The sequence below is a fragment of the Hippocampus zosterae genome, chromosome 14, assembly GCF_025434085.1.
Source record: "Hippocampus zosterae strain Florida chromosome 14, ASM2543408v3, whole genome shotgun sequence".
Lineage (NCBI taxonomy): Eukaryota > Metazoa > Chordata > Actinopteri > Syngnathiformes > Syngnathidae > Hippocampus > Hippocampus zosterae.
Window position 1 is genome coordinate 1,940,583 of NC_067464.1, and position 18,272 is coordinate 1,958,854.

The 18,272-nt window shown below is 45.1% G+C and overlaps 2 protein-coding genes across 5 annotated transcripts in view; one reads left to right on the plus strand and one right to left on the minus strand.

Moving 5' to 3' along the window:
- Window positions 1-819: 819 nt before the first annotated feature.
- On the minus strand, window positions 820-9,345 carry tmem62 (transmembrane protein 62). Of its 2 annotated transcripts, none has more exons than XM_052085541.1 (13): window positions 8,858-9,345; window positions 7,890-8,001; window positions 7,663-7,800; window positions 6,513-6,558; window positions 6,273-6,414; window positions 5,294-5,418; window positions 5,097-5,219; window positions 4,836-4,991; window positions 4,590-4,749; window positions 4,292-4,496; window positions 4,116-4,214; window positions 3,901-4,019; window positions 820-3,787 (listed from the first exon to the last, which is right to left on the minus strand). In XM_052085541.1, exons 1-13 carry the CDS (start codon window positions 9,029-9,031, stop codon window positions 3,446-3,448), a joined length of 1,941 nt encoding a protein of 646 aa, XP_051941501.1. In that variant the 5' UTR covers window positions 9,032-9,345; the 3' UTR covers window positions 820-3,445. The 2 variants fall into 2 exon arrangements, with proteins under 2 accessions (XP_051941501.1, XP_051941502.1); XM_052085542.1 differs by having other exon boundaries at window positions 4,116-4,211; window positions 8,858-9,344.
- A 1,516-nt stretch (window positions 9,346-10,861) lies between these two features.
- Window positions 10,862-18,272, plus strand: part of ttbk2a (tau tubulin kinase 2a) — a 40,920-nt gene continuing 33,509 nt past the window's right edge. For 2 of the 3 annotated variants that reach the window (XM_052085518.1, XM_052085519.1), the window contains exons 1-3: window positions 10,862-11,151; window positions 14,586-14,760; window positions 17,764-17,911. In XM_052085518.1, the coding sequence (XP_051941478.1) occupies window positions 14,692-14,760; window positions 17,764-17,911 (217 nt within the window). In that variant the 5' untranslated portion in view covers window positions 10,862-11,151; window positions 14,586-14,691. The remainder of the gene's footprint in view (window positions 11,152-14,585; window positions 14,761-17,763; window positions 17,912-18,272) is intronic. The other variant, XM_052085520.1, reaches the window with a different exon arrangement.

An 18,272-nucleotide genomic window follows, 5' to 3' on the forward strand; every position in this document is an offset into this window, starting at 1 on the left:
TTCATTTTTTTGCATGTGAATGTTACAAATGGATGTATGTGGTCACGTGACATCCACGATACAGTACAGAGCACGGACTTATTACACATGGATGGACTACCAAAGTGCTGACTCTCCGTCGGTAGGAGAGCCACCGGCAGCCATTTTACGTTGCCAATCGCTAAGCTCGCCTAGCTCAAATGCATTCATTTCTCCTTGGAGTTTTCATGTTATTTTCTGTCTCGGTGGCAAAAAGGCCACTGTGTATAGCAGGCAGTTGTGGAATTTAAAATTCTCCCGTATCAGTATGTCAAGTCACACTCTGAAAGGCTCTCGTAACTCCATACAAGAGATCCAGCTACAAAAATAGTAACAGTGACAACGTAAGATGGCTGCCCTCTGGCCTCAGCCCCGAGGGGTCTCTTAATAGTGCATTCATTCATCCAGCCCCGTGGTACAGAAACACTCACAGCCGCGTGATGATGATGTCATCAGTGGGCGCCCATAAACTCCGTTTGACACTGAGACGCGCATATAAACTAGATTGTGAGATACAAGTGCTTATAAATGGGATTGTGAAATACAGGAAGTGCAAGATTGCTCAGTGGCATGTCACACATGACGTTTCATCAGGTACACCCGTCATATCAACGCAGATTGTCAGCATTCATCCCGTATTAGACTTATTGTGTAAGTCCAATGGTTATAGAAATTGCTCCAAGATGCACGTTAGTTTCAATTAATTCATAAATGAGCTTCTGTCAGTGCCGTCTGTTTGATTCCAGTAACGGACACAGTGAAAAGGGTGGTGCTGAAGGGAATCGCATCAAATTATCAATAATTCACAAATGGGGTCTTCACATCCTCAAGGTACTTTTTTTTCTCCCAGTGCCAGATGCAGTGAAATGGGAGGGCCAGGGATAACACTCGTAAAAAAAAAAAAGAGGCCTTGTAATGATATTTTTTTTGCCACATCTGCACTGAAATGGAGATGCGGAAGGGAATAGCATTTTATAGATTGTCATTTTTAAAAATGCCAAGTTGCAGGGCCTAATATCTAATGCCGGTTGCAGAGAAATGGGGGGCATCTGAGGGGAAAAAAATCACACAGTATAACTCGTAAATGATGCCTTCACCTTTGTTTCATTGCAAAACGGGATGCCCTTTACCCAGCGCCCGACTCGGTGAAATGGTGGTACTGGGGGGAGATCACACAATATTATCATAAATCAAAATAAAAGTGGCATAGAGGTTCATTTCACAGCTATAACACATTCACTTGATATTTTTGTCACAATTTAAAGCCACCACACGTTGATTTTTCTATGGATGTTGTGATATTTTTGTTCGGAGCTACTGCGGAATAAAACAAACAAAAAAAAGTCCTGAAATACTATGTGGGATTTGATTGTGTGTGCGTCCAAACACTCGCGTTCCTGAGAATCCCAACGGCTCAGTGCTGATATGATAGCAAAACGTCGGAAGAAGTGCTTCCGCCGAGCGCCATTGAACACATCACGAGCGGACGTCAGTTGGTCTGTCAAGGGCTGTACTACACTTACAGGAAAATATGATCCGAACAAATATCATTAGTGTGTAGACTGTGAGCTTTTACGTTAAAAAAAAATTGTGTTTATGGTTTTGTCAGAGACATTTTTGAAACCATTAACCAGAACTTGGGAGTCTTGAGCGAATGTGTAAAGCTTGTTCTTGGAAACATTTATGAAAATGTTGCTTTTGGTTGAATCGAATTTACAATCGTTTTAAGTGAACATGTGAAGACAATTGATGTCAATTTTTGTATAAAATATCAGGAAATTCAGTCTGTACTGAATCCAAAATCTTTTTTTTTCAAGCCAATTTAATTAAAATTCACCTAAAGGGGCGATTTTTACATATCACTGAATAATTCATTATTATTATTCTTTTACTGAAGACAATTTCATCTTCAATAAATGCAGGAAATTGAAGAACATAACATACGTTCTACGTAGATTCTTCGCAATCCCCAAGACAATGGAGATTTTTCCCTTTTTCGTAAAAACATCAGAAAATTTCGTTTGTAACGTCTTTTGGAAATACTGGCAAAATTTTGGAGTCGACATAATCTGACAGGAAGTGGTTGCGGTTGTTATTGGAAGTCCTTTGGCAGTGGCGACGAGAAGGCAACACTTTGAAAAACAAAGTGCAGAAGTAAACAAATCACAGCAGCTCATGGGTGACCGTCTCCATTTTTTCGTTCCATTTTTTTTTATCCACTCGTGTACACCAAGCGCTTCTCAAACTATTTATGGTCCAGGGCCTCATTACAGGGGAGATTTTTTTTTTCAATGATCCCCCTCAATATCTGAACGGTAATTGAACCTTGAATGCCATCATGAAAAAGTTGCTTATTTTCAAGGGGAAAAAATGTCTAGGGCTAACAAATTCATTTCACAAAAAAAGCAAATAAGTGAGTGTTGTTGTTTTTTTTTTTTGTTTTTTTTTAAGGTCCCCCTTCCCAAAATTTACAAAGAGATGAATTTCTGAATGCCGAAGGGCGTTAACTAAAAAAGTCTTTGTTTTGGGATGGGGGTGTCATCACATAATGGAAAACGCCACGAACGGGCTAATGATGAGCATCAATTGGCACAATGTCCAAACATACATTCTTCATCTTCTGCGAAAAACGGCGAATCATTCATTCATTCATTCATCTTCCGAGCCGCTTGAACCTCACTAGGGTCGCGGGGGGTGCTGGAGCCTATCCCAGCCGTCTCCGGGCAGTAGGCGGGGGACACCCTGAATCGGTTGCCAGCCAATCGCAGGGCACACAGAGACGAACAACCATTCGCAACCACACTCACACCTAGGGACAATTTAGAGCGTCCAATCAGCCTGCCACGCATGTTTTTGGAATGTGGGAGGAAACCGGAGCACCCGGAGAAAACCCACGCAGGCCCGGGGAGAACATGCAAACTCCACACAGGGAGGCCGGAGCTGGAATCGAACCCGGTACCTCTGCACTGTGAAGCCGACGTGCTAACCACTGGACTACCGGGCCGCCCACGGCGAATCATATTGAAGCTAATTGAGTCACCGCGAGTAAGGAGTGACTTCTTCGTTTTGTACGACCCGGAGGCTAAGGCGTGCACATCAGAGGGAGCAGCACGACGAATTGAATTGCATTCAATCAGGAAGCACAAACTGTTTGAAATTTTTACATTCTTTTTGATTCTATCATTGTGTTTTGAAGTATATTATAAGGTTCTATTTTCCATGATTTAAAAAAAAAAAGGACTCAACTTGTATCTTTTGGCACCATCGTATTTTGCAGAACCCCCAGCGACCCTAGTTTGAGAACCACTCGGTGTACATTAACAGCACAGGAACGTGCTCGTCGGTGCGTTACACTTGGAAAAACATGCATAATGCAGTAAATAATACGGAGGTGAACGGTGATTGCGGCGAGAGTGGTATTTTACTGTCAGGAGGACGGCGAGACGCTCTTGCCGTTGCCGCCGCCGCCTGCCACCGAGCTCCAGGAGGGCATGGGGCAGGTCCAAGCGCGGTAGACCAGCACCAGGCCCAGTCCCAGCGCCCACGTGCGCACGGGCGACAGCAGGAAGGCCAAAAGGCCGTACGTCTCCAGCAGGAAGTAGCACGAGTGCGCCTGCCAGGCCAGCAGCAGCAGCATGAGCAGGTGCACCACCAGGCACCGCCAGCGGCAGCCCGGGCGCAGCAGTAGCGAGCGGAAGGTGTTGCCGCGGCAACGCAGGTGGAGGCTCCAGCACAGGTACAAGGTGAGCGGCATGTTGAAGAAGAACAGCTGGGTGGGGGGAAGAAAATGAAAAAATAAATCTTCAGATGAATTCTTGCATGGGCAGCCGATGGAGGGAGGCCAGGGGGGTGGGGGGGGGGGGGGTTGGAATCCCAGCTCACCTGAATGACGCCCACCACGTAAGTGAGGCTGCCCTCGAGGAAGTGTCCGTTGACAAACACCCCAAAGGCAAAGCAGGCGCCGCTGTGGCCGTCAATCAGCTCGCCGATGAACCACGGCCCTGTGGGAGGGGGGAAACGCGACCACGTTAGCATCACAACTTTAGCCGCCGCGCAGAAAGCGGCCCGCGATAAACAAAAAGTGGGGGCCGTCTCACCCAAAGCCGTGCACAGGTTGAAGAGCAGCAGGGAGTAGAAGAAGTGGTCCACCTTACTAACCAGCCGCAGCGACATGCAAGCTTGCGAGGACCACCCTGCTAACGGCGTACATTGAATCAGGCGCACGTGTGGCGCTTCATGACGCGGCGGCGGCGGCGAGCGGTGGCGGTCTCACCTCGACCGAGCGGGAAGTGGCGCATGAACCTGAAGGACAACAGCAAGCCCAGGTTGAGCAGCATGGTGATGACGAAAACCGCCCGGCCCACCACGTAGTGATCCGTTAGCAGTATGAAGGACTGCGCAAAACCGAAGCTCGGGGTCACGCCGTCCCTGGCCAGCGAGAAATGCTGCTCCCGCGCACTGCTGCGGCCCAACGAGTCCTGAATTAGCCAGAGAAGGAAAAAAAAAAGGACAAATATTAGCACTCTATGGTTATCTTCACACTTCACGACGCCGGTGCCACGTCGACTGACCTCCACCTCGACTCGGATGGTGTGTAGCCCAGTGAGGTATCGCAACGGATCCCACGGCAGCACGTAGAGGGGCCCGCCGACATGGTGGCATTCACCCAGCGCCTCGCCGTCCACAATGACACGCACCACCGTGATGGCAGCCTCAGAGAAGGCTAGAACCCTGTTCAGAGACGTAACGCGTCGCCGTCAAATGATCTTTAGAAGAGACGCGGTCCCATTTCAAAAAGAGGACGCAGAAGAGCCGACCTGATGTGCGTGGACCTCCGCATGCGGTCCAACGGCTCCAGGTCCGGATGCATGTACTGCGCATCCTTGGGGTTGGTGATGAGCACCGCCGGCCACTTTTCAAACCTCAAGTCGGAGAAACTCAGCAGGTCGTGGTCATAGGCCAGAACCCGGTACCTGGTTGGAAATATCAGTTCTCACTTCATTTGCACGTCTTTCCCTTTGAATTTTCCGATGAATGGCGATGCTAAATCTCATCAACTGAGAGATGATGACCCTGACCTGCGATTGTCCATCCAGTCGCCCAGCTCCAGTTCCAGCGTGCCGTGAGGATGCCGACTATGCAGGACGGGCATCAGGCCGCCAAGCGTGTGCAGGTGGCCGCATAGGTAGGCCACGGCCGATCTAGACGCGGGAAGAAAGCATTGAGCCAAGATGGCGAACTTGTCAAGAAGAGGCGCTCCAAAATGGCCGCTCACCTCATCAGCTCCCGTATGCCCGGAGACGGCGACACGATAGTGGAGGTGGTGTAGTGGCCGAACCAGATTGACTGGTTGCTTTTCAGACTCTCGACTCTGAACGTGTCCAGCAGGTCCATCTGAGTCTGCGCAACATCAACTTAGTTCGTTAGTTTAACAGTACAAATACTATTGTGGCTCACTTGAGCGTATTGATGAATAAACCAAGCGAAGTAGGCGCCGGTTTATCCTTCAGTTAGCAAAATCACTGTCTCTATATAAATGGAGAGGAATAAAATACTGAGCTTGCCAATACAAAATATACACGTGAGGCGTAATTACACTTTCTGTCCACTTGGCGATGCCACCCCCACATTCAATATCGACTGAATCAGTGTTGGAATCCTTTTAGATTCTTCATTTTGATTTCTCAAATCAGTTACTTTTCATTATTTTTCTGAAGCAGGTTTGTTAGCTTTTATTTTCTTTTAAAATATTAATTATTATTATTATATATAATATATAATAATACATAATATTATATAATGTATATAATTAATATTATTATATTTATATTACATTATTATTATTATTATTACAATATTAATATTATTATATAATTATAATAATTCATTTTAGTACTTGTTAAGTGCAAGATTAAAAAAAAAAAGGTCACTAAGGGTTGTGTAGCCACGTAAACTACTGTTTGACTTTCTTTCTTCTGGAGCTACGGATGTACAGCCATAGCGAAAAAAAAATTCAAAACGAACACAAAAATGTTTCTTTTCCAGTTTGAATGTGGAATAACCTTGCTTACAATGTGGGTATGGCTTGAAAAGGGCGGAGCCTGGCCCGTTGAGTAAATGGGAATGGGTGTGATTTGTCACTCGTAAATTTAATCAAAATGAAAACAAACGTAAAATTAAAAAAAGAAACGTAACGTAAAAAGGATCTGATGCAAGGGCTGCCGTATTTTACGTGGCCGTATGCTGCGCAACACCTGATTGAGAATCCCGAAGAAATTGTACGGCCTCTTGGGTCCCGGCGTCAGTGTGGCATCGGCGCACACGAAGGAGTAGTTTCCAAAGGGCGTGGAGTGCACGTAATGGAAGGAGCCCACCTTCTGATTGGCCGAGTATTTCCTATAGAGTGCACAAGATCACATCCGACGTTGAACGTGCCACTTCTTCACAAGCGCGTTACGCACCTTTTTTGGGCGTCGAATGATACTTATACCAACCGGTAATAGTTGTTGACACTGTCCAGCGACATGATGTTGAAGGCATCTGGACAAAAGGCAGGCAAACATTTACACAGTCATTGTCGCACTTGCCCCAATTCAGTAAGAACAAAATTGCACCTCTCAAGAAAACCTTTGACAAATAATTCCTGTACATTTTCGAACTGCTTAAAAAACAGATAGAAAGATAGCTAGCTAGCTCGATAGATAGCTAGCTAGCTCGATAGCTAGATAGATAGCTAGATAGCTAGCTAGCTAGCTCGATAGATAGCTCGATAGATAGATAGCTAGATAGCTAGATAGCTAGATAGCTAGATAGCTAGATAGCTAGATAGCTAGATAGCTAGATAGATAGATAGATAGATAGATAGATACCAACGTATCATTTGCTTTTAGCAATCAAACAACTCCACCAAGTCGGAACTTTTACAACAATTTGCCGAAATGTATATTGCGTTAAGTGATTATCGTCATTTCCAAAGTCATTTTTAACTTATCATTTCCAAATCCATAAAATATACCAACTTTGCTAATAATTACATTTTTGGTTTCCAAAAAAACATGCCAAAATGATGAAGTGGCTATGCTGCTCGGCTAACGATTTGTTTTTGTAGCCGTCTGTTTAGGTCGGCTACTTCCTGATTTGTGGAGGATCAGACGGAGCAGACGGAAAAAACAAAAACACCACAAAGTTATAATACGCAACATATCGCTTCATAAATGGAGCATTTCCCTCTGAGGACTTGATCAAAACTCTGATGATGAAAAAAAAGATTGTGGTCGATGAGACTTGTTTCATCCGACAAATGAGACGAGCTCATATTACAGCAAAGCTATCAACCCTAATTGAGGTCTAACATGACAAGATGTCCCTTCCTCGTTTGTGCGTGGGGATCTGGTTTCATTTTCAAGAAGCGCGCGCAGAGCACGAGACAACGGGGGGAACTCAAGTCTTTCCTGTCTTGGGGCTAAAAACGCAGCACTTCCACATGTCCAAATTAGCTGTTGGGAAATTTTAAAGGAGACAAACAGTAGAAACAAAAAAAAAACAAACAAAAAGAGTCAAGCTAAAAATCTAGTCTCGTGGCGAGAGAAAAGCCAAAGAGTAAAATGAGTTTTAAGACGAGTTATGATGACGGCAATCCATTACCGTGATTTCCCCGGATGTCGATCCACCGCGTGCGCTCCATCACGCCAGACCTCTTGAGGATGTTGTGGTACGCCTGCCACTCCACTTCATGCTGGAGGGAGCCCACCTTGCTCTCCGTCTTGGCATCGGTCAGGTCGCCTGACGGAACGATGGATTTTAACATTAGACTCCATCCTTCCATTTAAATTGACGGTCAGATGTTTTGTTTTGGGTTTTTTCCCCGATACCTGTCACAAGCACGAGTGACGGCTTGATCACCTCGATGGTGTTGGTGCAGAACTTTTCAAAGTCGGGAATCCGTCTCGGGTCGTGAAAGCGGCTGATATGGATGTCGGACACCTGGAGAAGACGTGGGTGGCATCAGTAAAGCTGAAGTTGGGCAAATTGATAACGATTTGAGTTTTATTTCGGCCTTGTGTGGGTTTTTTTGGGTGGAGGGGTGCGACCACGCAAAGGTAGACTGCAGAGAAGTAGAGGCCATGACAACAACAAACGTGATAACTGTAAAGCTGAACACCAAAAGAGAAAAAGAAATTTGGTTGTTTTTTCTGTTTTTTCTTTGAAAAGGGTAGCTAAAAAGATCCATGACTACAAAGGAGCTGGAAATGACATAAGAATGAGTCTGACTACCAGCATTTTTTTTTGCTGTTGTTGTTGTTGCGCAAGAGGGCAAAGTCTACCAATATTTCCTCTGACAATGACACACTTCTGCACTCACTGCACCGTTTATGTCAGTCATTCATATAGCTCAGCTACAACTACTTGGGAGAGCAGTTAGCATGTCTGCCTCCCAGTTTCAAGGTTAAAAACTTGTCTCCGGCCAGCCAATGTGGAGTTGGTCGCCATCTTGTTGCATCCTAGAGTGCCTCAGAAAAGAGGCTTGTTTTTCTGAAAATAACTGCAGGTTCCCAAAAGTAAAATATTTTCTATTGCCTACTATTGCCACAAGGTGGCGACAAGCCATGACTTGTATTTAAAAAATAAATAAATAAAACTCTTCAACTCATCTCGACATACACTGGTGCCTGAAGATACGAGTGACCACGACTGACAGGATTTTCAAGATACTGTATGTCTCATGGTTTAGTTTGCCCAAGTATAAGTCAAATAATGTGGTCTTGGCTCAGTCAAGGTATATATATATATATATATATATATATATATATATAAAAATTAAAATAGAAAAGAATCCCACCTGTACAAACCAGAATATGTTATCCAGCTGGTCCCCGGGAAACGGGGGAAAGGTTCCCCGGTCTCGTAAACTCCGTTTCGGGTGCCAAGCCGTGTCATAGCTGTTCAGCACCCAGGAGGTGAGACACGCCATGGCCAGTCCGACGAGAACCAGGGCGCCGAAAAGCTTCAGCATCCTCCGGCCGTGGCGAGAGAGGGGGGTGAGGTCTCGCTGCCGTCGTCGGCCCCGCACGGGACAAGAACCTTTGGCTACCGTCTTGTCACGCCTAACTCATAGGACGCCAGCGTGAAACAAATTAACACATAATGGTGGACTAAGTGGTGCGGAGGCGGTGGAGCCATCCTCCTCGCGGGAAACGCATCGGGGCACCCGGTCTTTTTGCCAGCTGGCTCGGAGTGGCTGTTGCCGGATGAGGAAGGAGGAAGTGGTTTAGCTCGAATTAGCTAAATTATCGTTAGCGTGTTTGGTTAGCCGCCTGTCAGCTAACACCAACAGGGCACGGACCCGGCTGGAAGAAATGACGTCATTGTCACGTGATCCAAGAGGAGCAGCGGACATATTGATGATTCACTCGGACGATTAGAAAAACAATGTTTATTTGATTATTGTTTGCCCCACAGAAACCAGACATATGTAAATTCACAAGAAAAGGTGAGTATTAATCACTTGGAGAATATTGTTATTTTCTAAGCAGACATACTGCAGCTATTTTCACTTTTATAGGTCATTCATTCTCGAGACATGTTAACTAGGGGGTCGCCCCCCTTTGGTACCACATTCCGCAATCAGAAATCTTTAAAATAAACATAAAGAAGCTCCCGGATTCACTCACAAAAAGTTGACAGCAGAGGGCAGTGTTTCATTTGCCAAATCAGCCGATCCCTGGCAACTGTGCCAGGAGATTTCTCTGAATTGTCGTTGGCAGCATTAATAATAATAATAATAATAATACATTTTATTTATAAGCGTCTTTAGCTACATTCATCACTTGGAGGAACAAAAGATGGGATGTTTCATAGGCTGTTTCCATGGCAACACGGGCTGTAATTTGGTTCGTTAAGCCCCGCCTTAGATATTCATCCATTCATTATATGAACTACTTTATCGTACCTGGGCCCCAGGCGTGCTGGTGCTTATCCCAACTGTCTTTGGGCAGTAGGCGGGGTATACAAAGAATTGATTGACAGCCAATCGCAGGGCAACCATTCGTACTCATGATCACACTTAGGGACAATTTAGAGTGTTCAATCAGCCTGCCATGCATATTTTTGGAATGTGGGAGGAAACCGGAGCACCCGGAGAAAACCCACGCAGGCCCGGGGAGAACATGCAAACTCCACACAGGGAGGCCGGAGCTGGAATCGAACCCGGTACCTCTGCACTGTGAAGCCGACGTGCTAACCACTGGACTACCGGGCCGCCCCCTTCCATGCATGTTTTTGGAATACAATACAATACAATACAATACAATACAATACAATACAATACAATACAATACAATACAATACAATACAATACAATACAATACAATACAATACAATACAATACAATACAATACAATACAATACAATGCAATACAATACAATACCGCAGTACCCGGAGAAAACCCACGCAGACACGGGGAGAAGGTGCAAACTCCGCACAGAAGGGCCAGTCGAGTATGCGGGGTGGGGGTCGGGGGTCTAATGTACTGAAATTCAGTCAGCAAAGAGGCTGCTAGTTATTCTTCTAGGCAAGTGAGGCGAAACTAAACAATCTTCACCTTTTTCACCGCCATACTGAATGTGTGTTCAAATAAATAAACATTCTTGCAGATTTTCGGTAATCACTCTCACGTTTGAATCTTTTTTTAAACTAATATTATCGTAAATAGAACAGAACACGTGCTAACTATTTTGTTTCGTTTTTATTTAAAAATAAACAAATACATACAGTACATAGATGGCGATGCACACATATACAACACGTTGTGGGGACGACAAAGCTCCAGTGCGCGTGCTCGGCTGGCTTGTTGCGAGGGATTGAAGCCTCGGGGGCGCGCACGCAGGAAGTCCCGTCGTTCACGTCACGTCGAGTCACGTCACTGTACGTCACGGGTCCGCATCGACCCACACAAGAGATGCTGAGGTGACAACCCTGAGCAGGAGAAACCAGTCTGGGACCCTTTTCCTACCTTCTTTTTCCCTCTACACGCCACGATGGGATCCAGCTCCGCGTCGCCCCGGGCCTCTTCCGCGGATGTAGCAGCCCTTCTCTAACCACACCCGGGCTGTTCGTTTTCGGATCAAGGCGCGGTAAAGACCTTCACTTCGCATTCGCGTCCCTCGCCATTTTCCCCCAGCGTCGCGGTTTGTGTCGCCACGATTAATAGCGTCCGTTTGCACGCCATTTAGTGTCCGTCTGCTGCTTTGGCAACGTTCTCGCCACGCAACGGTTGCTGTTAGTGTCCACGCTCACTGCGGCGGCGGTGCATCCCCCCCACCCCACTCTGAAAACACGGCAAGCCGCTTGCTTAGCTTCGTGGTCGTGTGAACGTATTGTATAGTCACGCGTGATTTGAACGCCGGCGGCTCATATTCACGAGACAGCCGAGTCTTGCGTGGGTCAGCTCATCATGCATGAATGCATGATGCTGAGTGGACGGTGGTGGACGGTGGCGTGTGGGTGGATGTCGCCCCATGCTGGCTCCACAGCAGCATGTGCAGCACAAAATGGAGTCAGATGTGGTTTGAGATGTGCAGGTATTTATTCATTTTTCAAATAATTTTCTGTTGAGCATTTATATTAAAATGTTATTTTATTGGCACGCATATATTTTTCAGTATATTGAAAAATACATATTCTGCTGCTCACGTGTATGAAAATATTTTGCTCATGTTTACCTGCACATACAGTATATTTTTTAAAATACATATTCAGCTAACCGCTGGTAGAAAAATATTATTTTAGTCACACTCGCTTTCACATACATTTGATAAATATTGTTTTAAAAGACATTTCTTTTTTTTTTAAATTACAATGTTTCGTTCAAGAATTTACACAATGGGAAAATATTTTTTGCCACACATTTCTCTGAAAGTATTATTGTATTGATTTTCTGTAGCACATTTTTAAATCTTAAAAAACAATTGCACACCATCTTTATATTAAAACATTTATATTATGCTAATCCATGTTTTACTACATATTTATAGTTTGGACATGTTTTGCTCTGCTGTACATTTATATTTTCATTATGCCCTTGCATTTATTTTAATATATTATTTAGTTTGTGGTGTACTTATATTTTAACATTTATATATTTTTTAAAATTCAAATATATATAATTCGTAGTTATGTAGCATAACAATACCCCATCTCTTTTTAATGTTATTTAATAATCAGGAGAACAAATTTTCAAAATATGAATATGTGTATGTAGCAGACAAGTAAACATTGTACGCAAATATGCATGCAAAAAGTAGCAATGTAAAAACGTAAAAAAAATGATGTGCAGCACATTTAGAAAAAATGTAAACAGATTTGCAACAAACCTTTGTTTATAAATAAAATAAATACATTTAAAAAACATTGATGTACTGAGAACAAAAAAAGCCCAAATCAGTTATATTTGTATGAAGGAAATAAAATGGCTTAAAGCAGCTTGAAATGCTAACTCGTGACACTTACCCTATCAGGACACTTCATTAGCCCCCCCGCACACAATCTAATAAAATACATGCGCTGTGATTCAAATGAATTTGACACAATTTTACGATTTGAGTCTGTATTTAGGATTGTGGCTGCATCACACTGGGAGCCACTCTGGCACAGGACGGTGGTCGCCATGGAAATGGTAGGAGGATGGTGTGGATCACGGATGTGTGTGATTCATGGCGGTCTTGGAGGGTGGTGTCGCTTTCACAATCTGCTCCTTTTTGGCCGCTTGTTGTTCCGTGGGAGAAGTTCACTCAACGCTTTTGTGGAGTTAATCTGTCTGACACTCATTGAGCTCAATTCTGGCAACATTTGCTGAGGTGTTGCATGATTTCGTGCACACTTGTAACAGTGCTAACGCTGTTCTATGCAGCATCTTAAAACTTGACTGGAAAACCTCCATGAAATTATATTCATCCATTTTTTGCCCACATCCCCTCCTGAATTAAAGTCAAATGAAAGGCTGCTTGGAAATGCATCTAAAATTCGACACCACATCTTGATCATTTAGATGACACGTGCAGCTCTACTTTGCAGTCACCTTCCCGTGACCACGGTTCAACTAAAGCACAGCGCAGTTGAGCGCCCACAGACGACAATCCATCATTGCCGCGTCTCATCCACGTGCTGAAGCATGGCAACCGCGTCGAGGCCGAGGTCGTGTTTCACGGCTGCCTTGTGCGATGTTGTCCCGTCTAAAAACTTGATGGATGTCTTCTTTGATGTTCCGGATAGAGTCCCCGTGAAGGCCTGTTACGAAACGCCATGTGTCGAGAGATGAATGAAATGTTTGTGCAAATGTTACGGGGAAGCATCTCTTACTACGCAGCTAAAACCGTCGCTAATCTTTCCGTCGTCAGGTTCCGATTCTTTGGTAAATCGCCGGGGGAAAGTGATGTGGGAGTCAACGAAGGCGCGGTCTGCTTTTGGAGCCAGCTGCTAAGATGCTGGCAGGTCTTGCTCCCAAGCTGAAGGCTTACTTGTGACGTCTTGTCAGCTGCAGCGTAGACATTCGAGTGATGGGCAAGCTTTAGAGCTCAAGGGCCCACATTTGTGTTTTCAGTGACAGCTGGGCGTGTAGAGAAAAAAAAAATCATGGCTATTTTCAAAATGGTGTTATTTAGAATTCATTTAATCCTAATTGTGGTTGGATATGGTAATAAAAAAGTTTTTGTTTTTGTCAGGTTTGTGCAATTTGACACTCAGGAATCAAACACAAGGAGGAGATATATATTTATATTATATTTAATATACATATTTTTTGGTTTTTAAGATTTTACGATATATGTATGTATATAACATGCATGTCCACCCCCCCCCCACACACATGTACAGGTATATATATATATCCATCCATCCATCTTCCGAGCCGCTTGATCCTCACTAGGGTCGCGGGGGGTGCTGGAGCCCATCCCAGCCGTCTCCGGGCAGTAGGCGGGGGAACACCCTGAATCGGTTGCCAGCCAATCGCAGGGCACACAGAGACGAACAACCATCCACGCTCACATTCACACCTAGGGACAATTTAGAGCGTCCAATCAGCCTGCCATGCATGTTTTTGGAATGTGGGAGGAAACCGGAGCACCCGGACAAAACCCACACAGGCCCGGGGAGAACATGCAAACTCCACACAGAGAGGCCGGAGCTGGAATCGAACCCGGTACCTCTGCACTGTGAAGCCGACGTGCTAACCACTGGACTACCGGGCCGCCCTCATATGTATACATATACATGTATTTGTGTGCGTGTGTGGATGTGTGTGAGTAGTCACCTTTTGATGCCAGCATTTTAGACTCAATTTTAGTTTTAAAGGTACAATAATTTTTACACATTTATACATGCTTTACACTCACAATATAATTTACAGAGCAAAGTCTACATTCTTCAACGTTGTCTTTCTTCGACATTCAAGTACCTACAGTATATATTCCTCATGGAGTCGCTTCACAATGTCACGTATGTGCGTTTATACGTGACATGACTTTAAAAAAATCATCTTTTGGTCATCTTTTGTATCATTTCTCATCCGCAGAGTTGTTTGACAGGTTCCAGATGCTCGGCCCCATCTGAGACTGTCGCTCAAGAGTGGTGGAGGGCGCGGGGCAGAGGCAGCGTAGCGGTCCGGTTCTTCAGGCGGCATGAGCGGGGGAGCGGAGCAAGCCGACATACTCAGCGTGCTCGCCCTGGTCAAGGAACGATGGAAAGTGGTGAGTGCTGCCGTTGGTTTAGCCAGAAGGAGTCGTCAGTCACATCTGTGCAAGTCCAAAGTGAATTGCTTCACGTTTCAAGCACGTCCCAAGGTGCAGTTGGTAAAAATTAAGAAAGTGGAGTGGAGTCTCGGCTAAATTTCAAGCAAGTGTGGTCAATTCATTACTTGGGTTAAGCGAGTCATCAGTAGTCGGTCACAGCAGACTCTGTATTCATGTATTAGCCACTTTGCGCATACATCCGTTAGTTTGCTTTAACTCATTGCCATCATTTTTCAATGGTTCCAAATAAGCTTTTGTGGTATTTTGTCTTGTCAGTTAAACACAAGACCAACATGAAGCTGTGTTAGCTTAGTTCATGTTTGAACAGCTAGCAGTTAGCTTAAGTGTGACTTTAACCTTACTTTCCAAAATTCTGGAAAAAGTGGTGCACATGCAGTTGAAACTTTTCTTGGATGAACATAACATCTTGGAGGTCTTCCAGTCAGGTTTCAAGACGATGCATAGCACGGAGTCAGCCCTGTTACGCGTTTCTAATGACATCCTCCTGGCAAATGACTCTGGAGACCACGTGTGTCTGGTTTTATTGGACTTAACTGCAGCATTTGATACAGTGGATCACAGTATTCTGCTGACTCGTTTGCAGCACTTGGTGGGCATTGGCGGGAGTGTTCTTGATTGGTTTAGGTCCTATCTAGCTGACAGGACCTTTTGTGTCAGCCTTGGCTGCTCTGAATCACGCACTGCTCCCCTGTCATGTGGTGTTCCACAGGGCTCAATTCTGGGGCCTCTGCTGTTCTCGCTGTATCTGCTCCCATTGGGTTCCATCTTAAGGAAACATGGTATTCCTTTCCACTGCTATGCAGATGACTGCCAGATCTATGTCCCACTGAGCAAGAAAGACACCTTCTCATTAAGGCCACTCCTATCCTGTCTGGAAGAAATCAAAACCTGGATGGCACAAAATTTCTTGAAGTTCAACGAAAAGAAGACAGAGGTGATATTGTTTGGCCCCAGTGGACCTTGTACATTCCATCCTGTAGACTTGGGCCCCCTATCTCCTTATCTGAAATCAACGGTCTCAAACTTGGGACTTAAACTGGACAGTGATTTCAAACTCGATCGGCAAATTGGTGCCGTTGTTAAATCCAGCTTCTTTCACCTTAGACAGCTGGCCAAAATAAAACCTTTCCTCTCACATGAACACTTTGAGACAGTAATTCATGCCTTTGTCACATCCCGGCTCGATTACTGCAACGCCCTGTACTTTGGAGTCAGCCAGTCCTCCATCAAGCGCCTTCAGCTGGTACAGAATGCCGCTGCTCGCCTCTTGACTGGTACTCGTAAGAGGGAGCATATAACTCCTACTTTGGCATCCCTTCACTGGCTCCCCATTCATTTTAGAATTATTTTTAAGATCCTCCTCTTTGTTTTCAAATCTCTGAATAATCTCGCGCCACCTTACCTCTCTGAGCTCATACGCCCCTACACCCCTGCCCGGCGCCTCAGGTCTGTGGACCAGTCTTTGCTAGACGTACCAAGAACTAAACTGAGGCTCAGAGGGGATCGAGCCTTTTCTGTTGCTGGTCCATCTCTCTGGAATGACCTCCCACTGAACATTCGGCAAGCCTCCTCGCTGCCCATCTTTAAATCCCTCCTCAAAACTCACTTGTATTCTTTGGCGTTTGACTCAGCATGACTTAGATTTGCTATTGTTTTTACTGCTTGGTGCTTTCTACCGCCTTATTACTTATTACTTATTACTGATTCGTCTTACTGTTTATTGTATATGTTAAATCGCTCCATGTACAGCACTTTGTATGCAGCGATGGCTGTTTGAAAGTGCTCTATAAATACTGTTGACTTGACTTGACTTGACTTGTCTTTGTGGGTTTTTCATTGGTCGATAAATTTGTGTGTGTCTCTTGTTTAAGTTGTTTAATATATTTTTCTTTTTTTTTTTGGTGGGAGGGGGCGGGCTAAAAATAGCCGGTACGTTACAAAATTGTAGTAAATCCCAATAAGCTTGAAACTGTTTTCGAAGTCCACTGCCACTGCCAACATGGCCGCCACGCAAGCACGTCCGTTTGTTGTCGATGACAATAGCGGCGCATCCAGGAAAGACCCTTTCCGTCTGTTGACTGCGCTAGTGAACAACAATTCTGGAACAAACAGACGAGTTTTGCTGTCCATTAAATTTGAAATCTGTTACATCTTGAGTCCCTGGCAAGTGGTATCAGTATATTAATAGTAAAGTTGTCACATAGTTCAATTAATACATTTCATCTGAGCATGTCCCAAGTCAAACGTAAAAGTAAAAATTCTCAACTTCAGTCTGATTTGATGAATCACGTGACCCGAGGCACACCGGACGTGTTCCAGGCTTGCGGAGTAGCATTGCGACAGAGCGAGGTCTAAAAATAGCCTCGCCGTTGCTATTTCTGGGCCTAATTGAGGTTCAAAAGGGGCAAGAGAGAGGGCGCGTCGTTCCCAGAGAGACAAAAGCCAGCGAGACCAACTCCTTGAGTGCCGGCCGCGTTAGCTCCTCGCCGTGTTGCCGCTTACATAAGAATCCTGCAGTTAATCCCCGCATGGAGGACGGTGAAGGGCACGCCGGCGGTTTAGAGGGAAATCAAAGCCCCACTTAGCGCTGAGAGGTGGGAGTGTAAAGGTTGCGGAGGCAGGGTGCAAATTAGTTGAGAATGCGATCGCGCACGGCTGGCGTGTTTAGATAGCAGCCTGTCTTTCACGAGAGCACTGGATGGATGCACGAGGAATCTTAATGAGTTTAATGCAGGGCAATCCAGCCCACTGAGCATTTCCATCAGACAGGAGTCCTGTCATTTTTGGTGCATTCATTTGTCATTTATCCTTAAAAATGATGAATTCAAATGTATTTGCTCGTTGTTTAAAAAAAATTAAGTCATTAATTAGTTGAAAAAAGTTAGATTTGTGATGAAAAAAGGAATTTATTTCAGCCCCCCCCCCCCCCTTGTCATCCAGGTGAAAAAGATTGGGGGCGGTGGTTTTGGGGAGATCTACGAGGCGCTGGACCTGCTGACCCGGGTCAGCGTCGCGCTCAAAGTGGAGTCGGCGCAGCAGCCCAAGCAGGTACTCAAGATGGAGGTGGCCGTGCTCAAGAAGCTGCAGGGTGAGTCCTCCAAACGCATTCGACCCAATCGGTTTCATTTTTCACCCGATTGATCGTTCTGACCGCTGAGACCTCCAGAGGTTGGTTACCCGAGATGATGTTTGGGATTCTTGCCAGAGGCCCTTCCGGAAATCGGCCCGTCGTGCTTTGAAGCGGACCTTTTAAGGTCACTTTGAGGTCATTTCCGGGGGGTCCTTCAAAGGCACGGTCGTTCCGGAAATGTCATCAGATTGCTGTCAAATTTGAACCGTGTCGCGCCAAAGGGGTGCGGCATTTCTCTTAGCAACCTAAAATTTGGTTGCCGTGTCTTTGATGAGTAGCTGCGCAAAATCTACCGTAACTCCACAAAATCAGAGCGTGA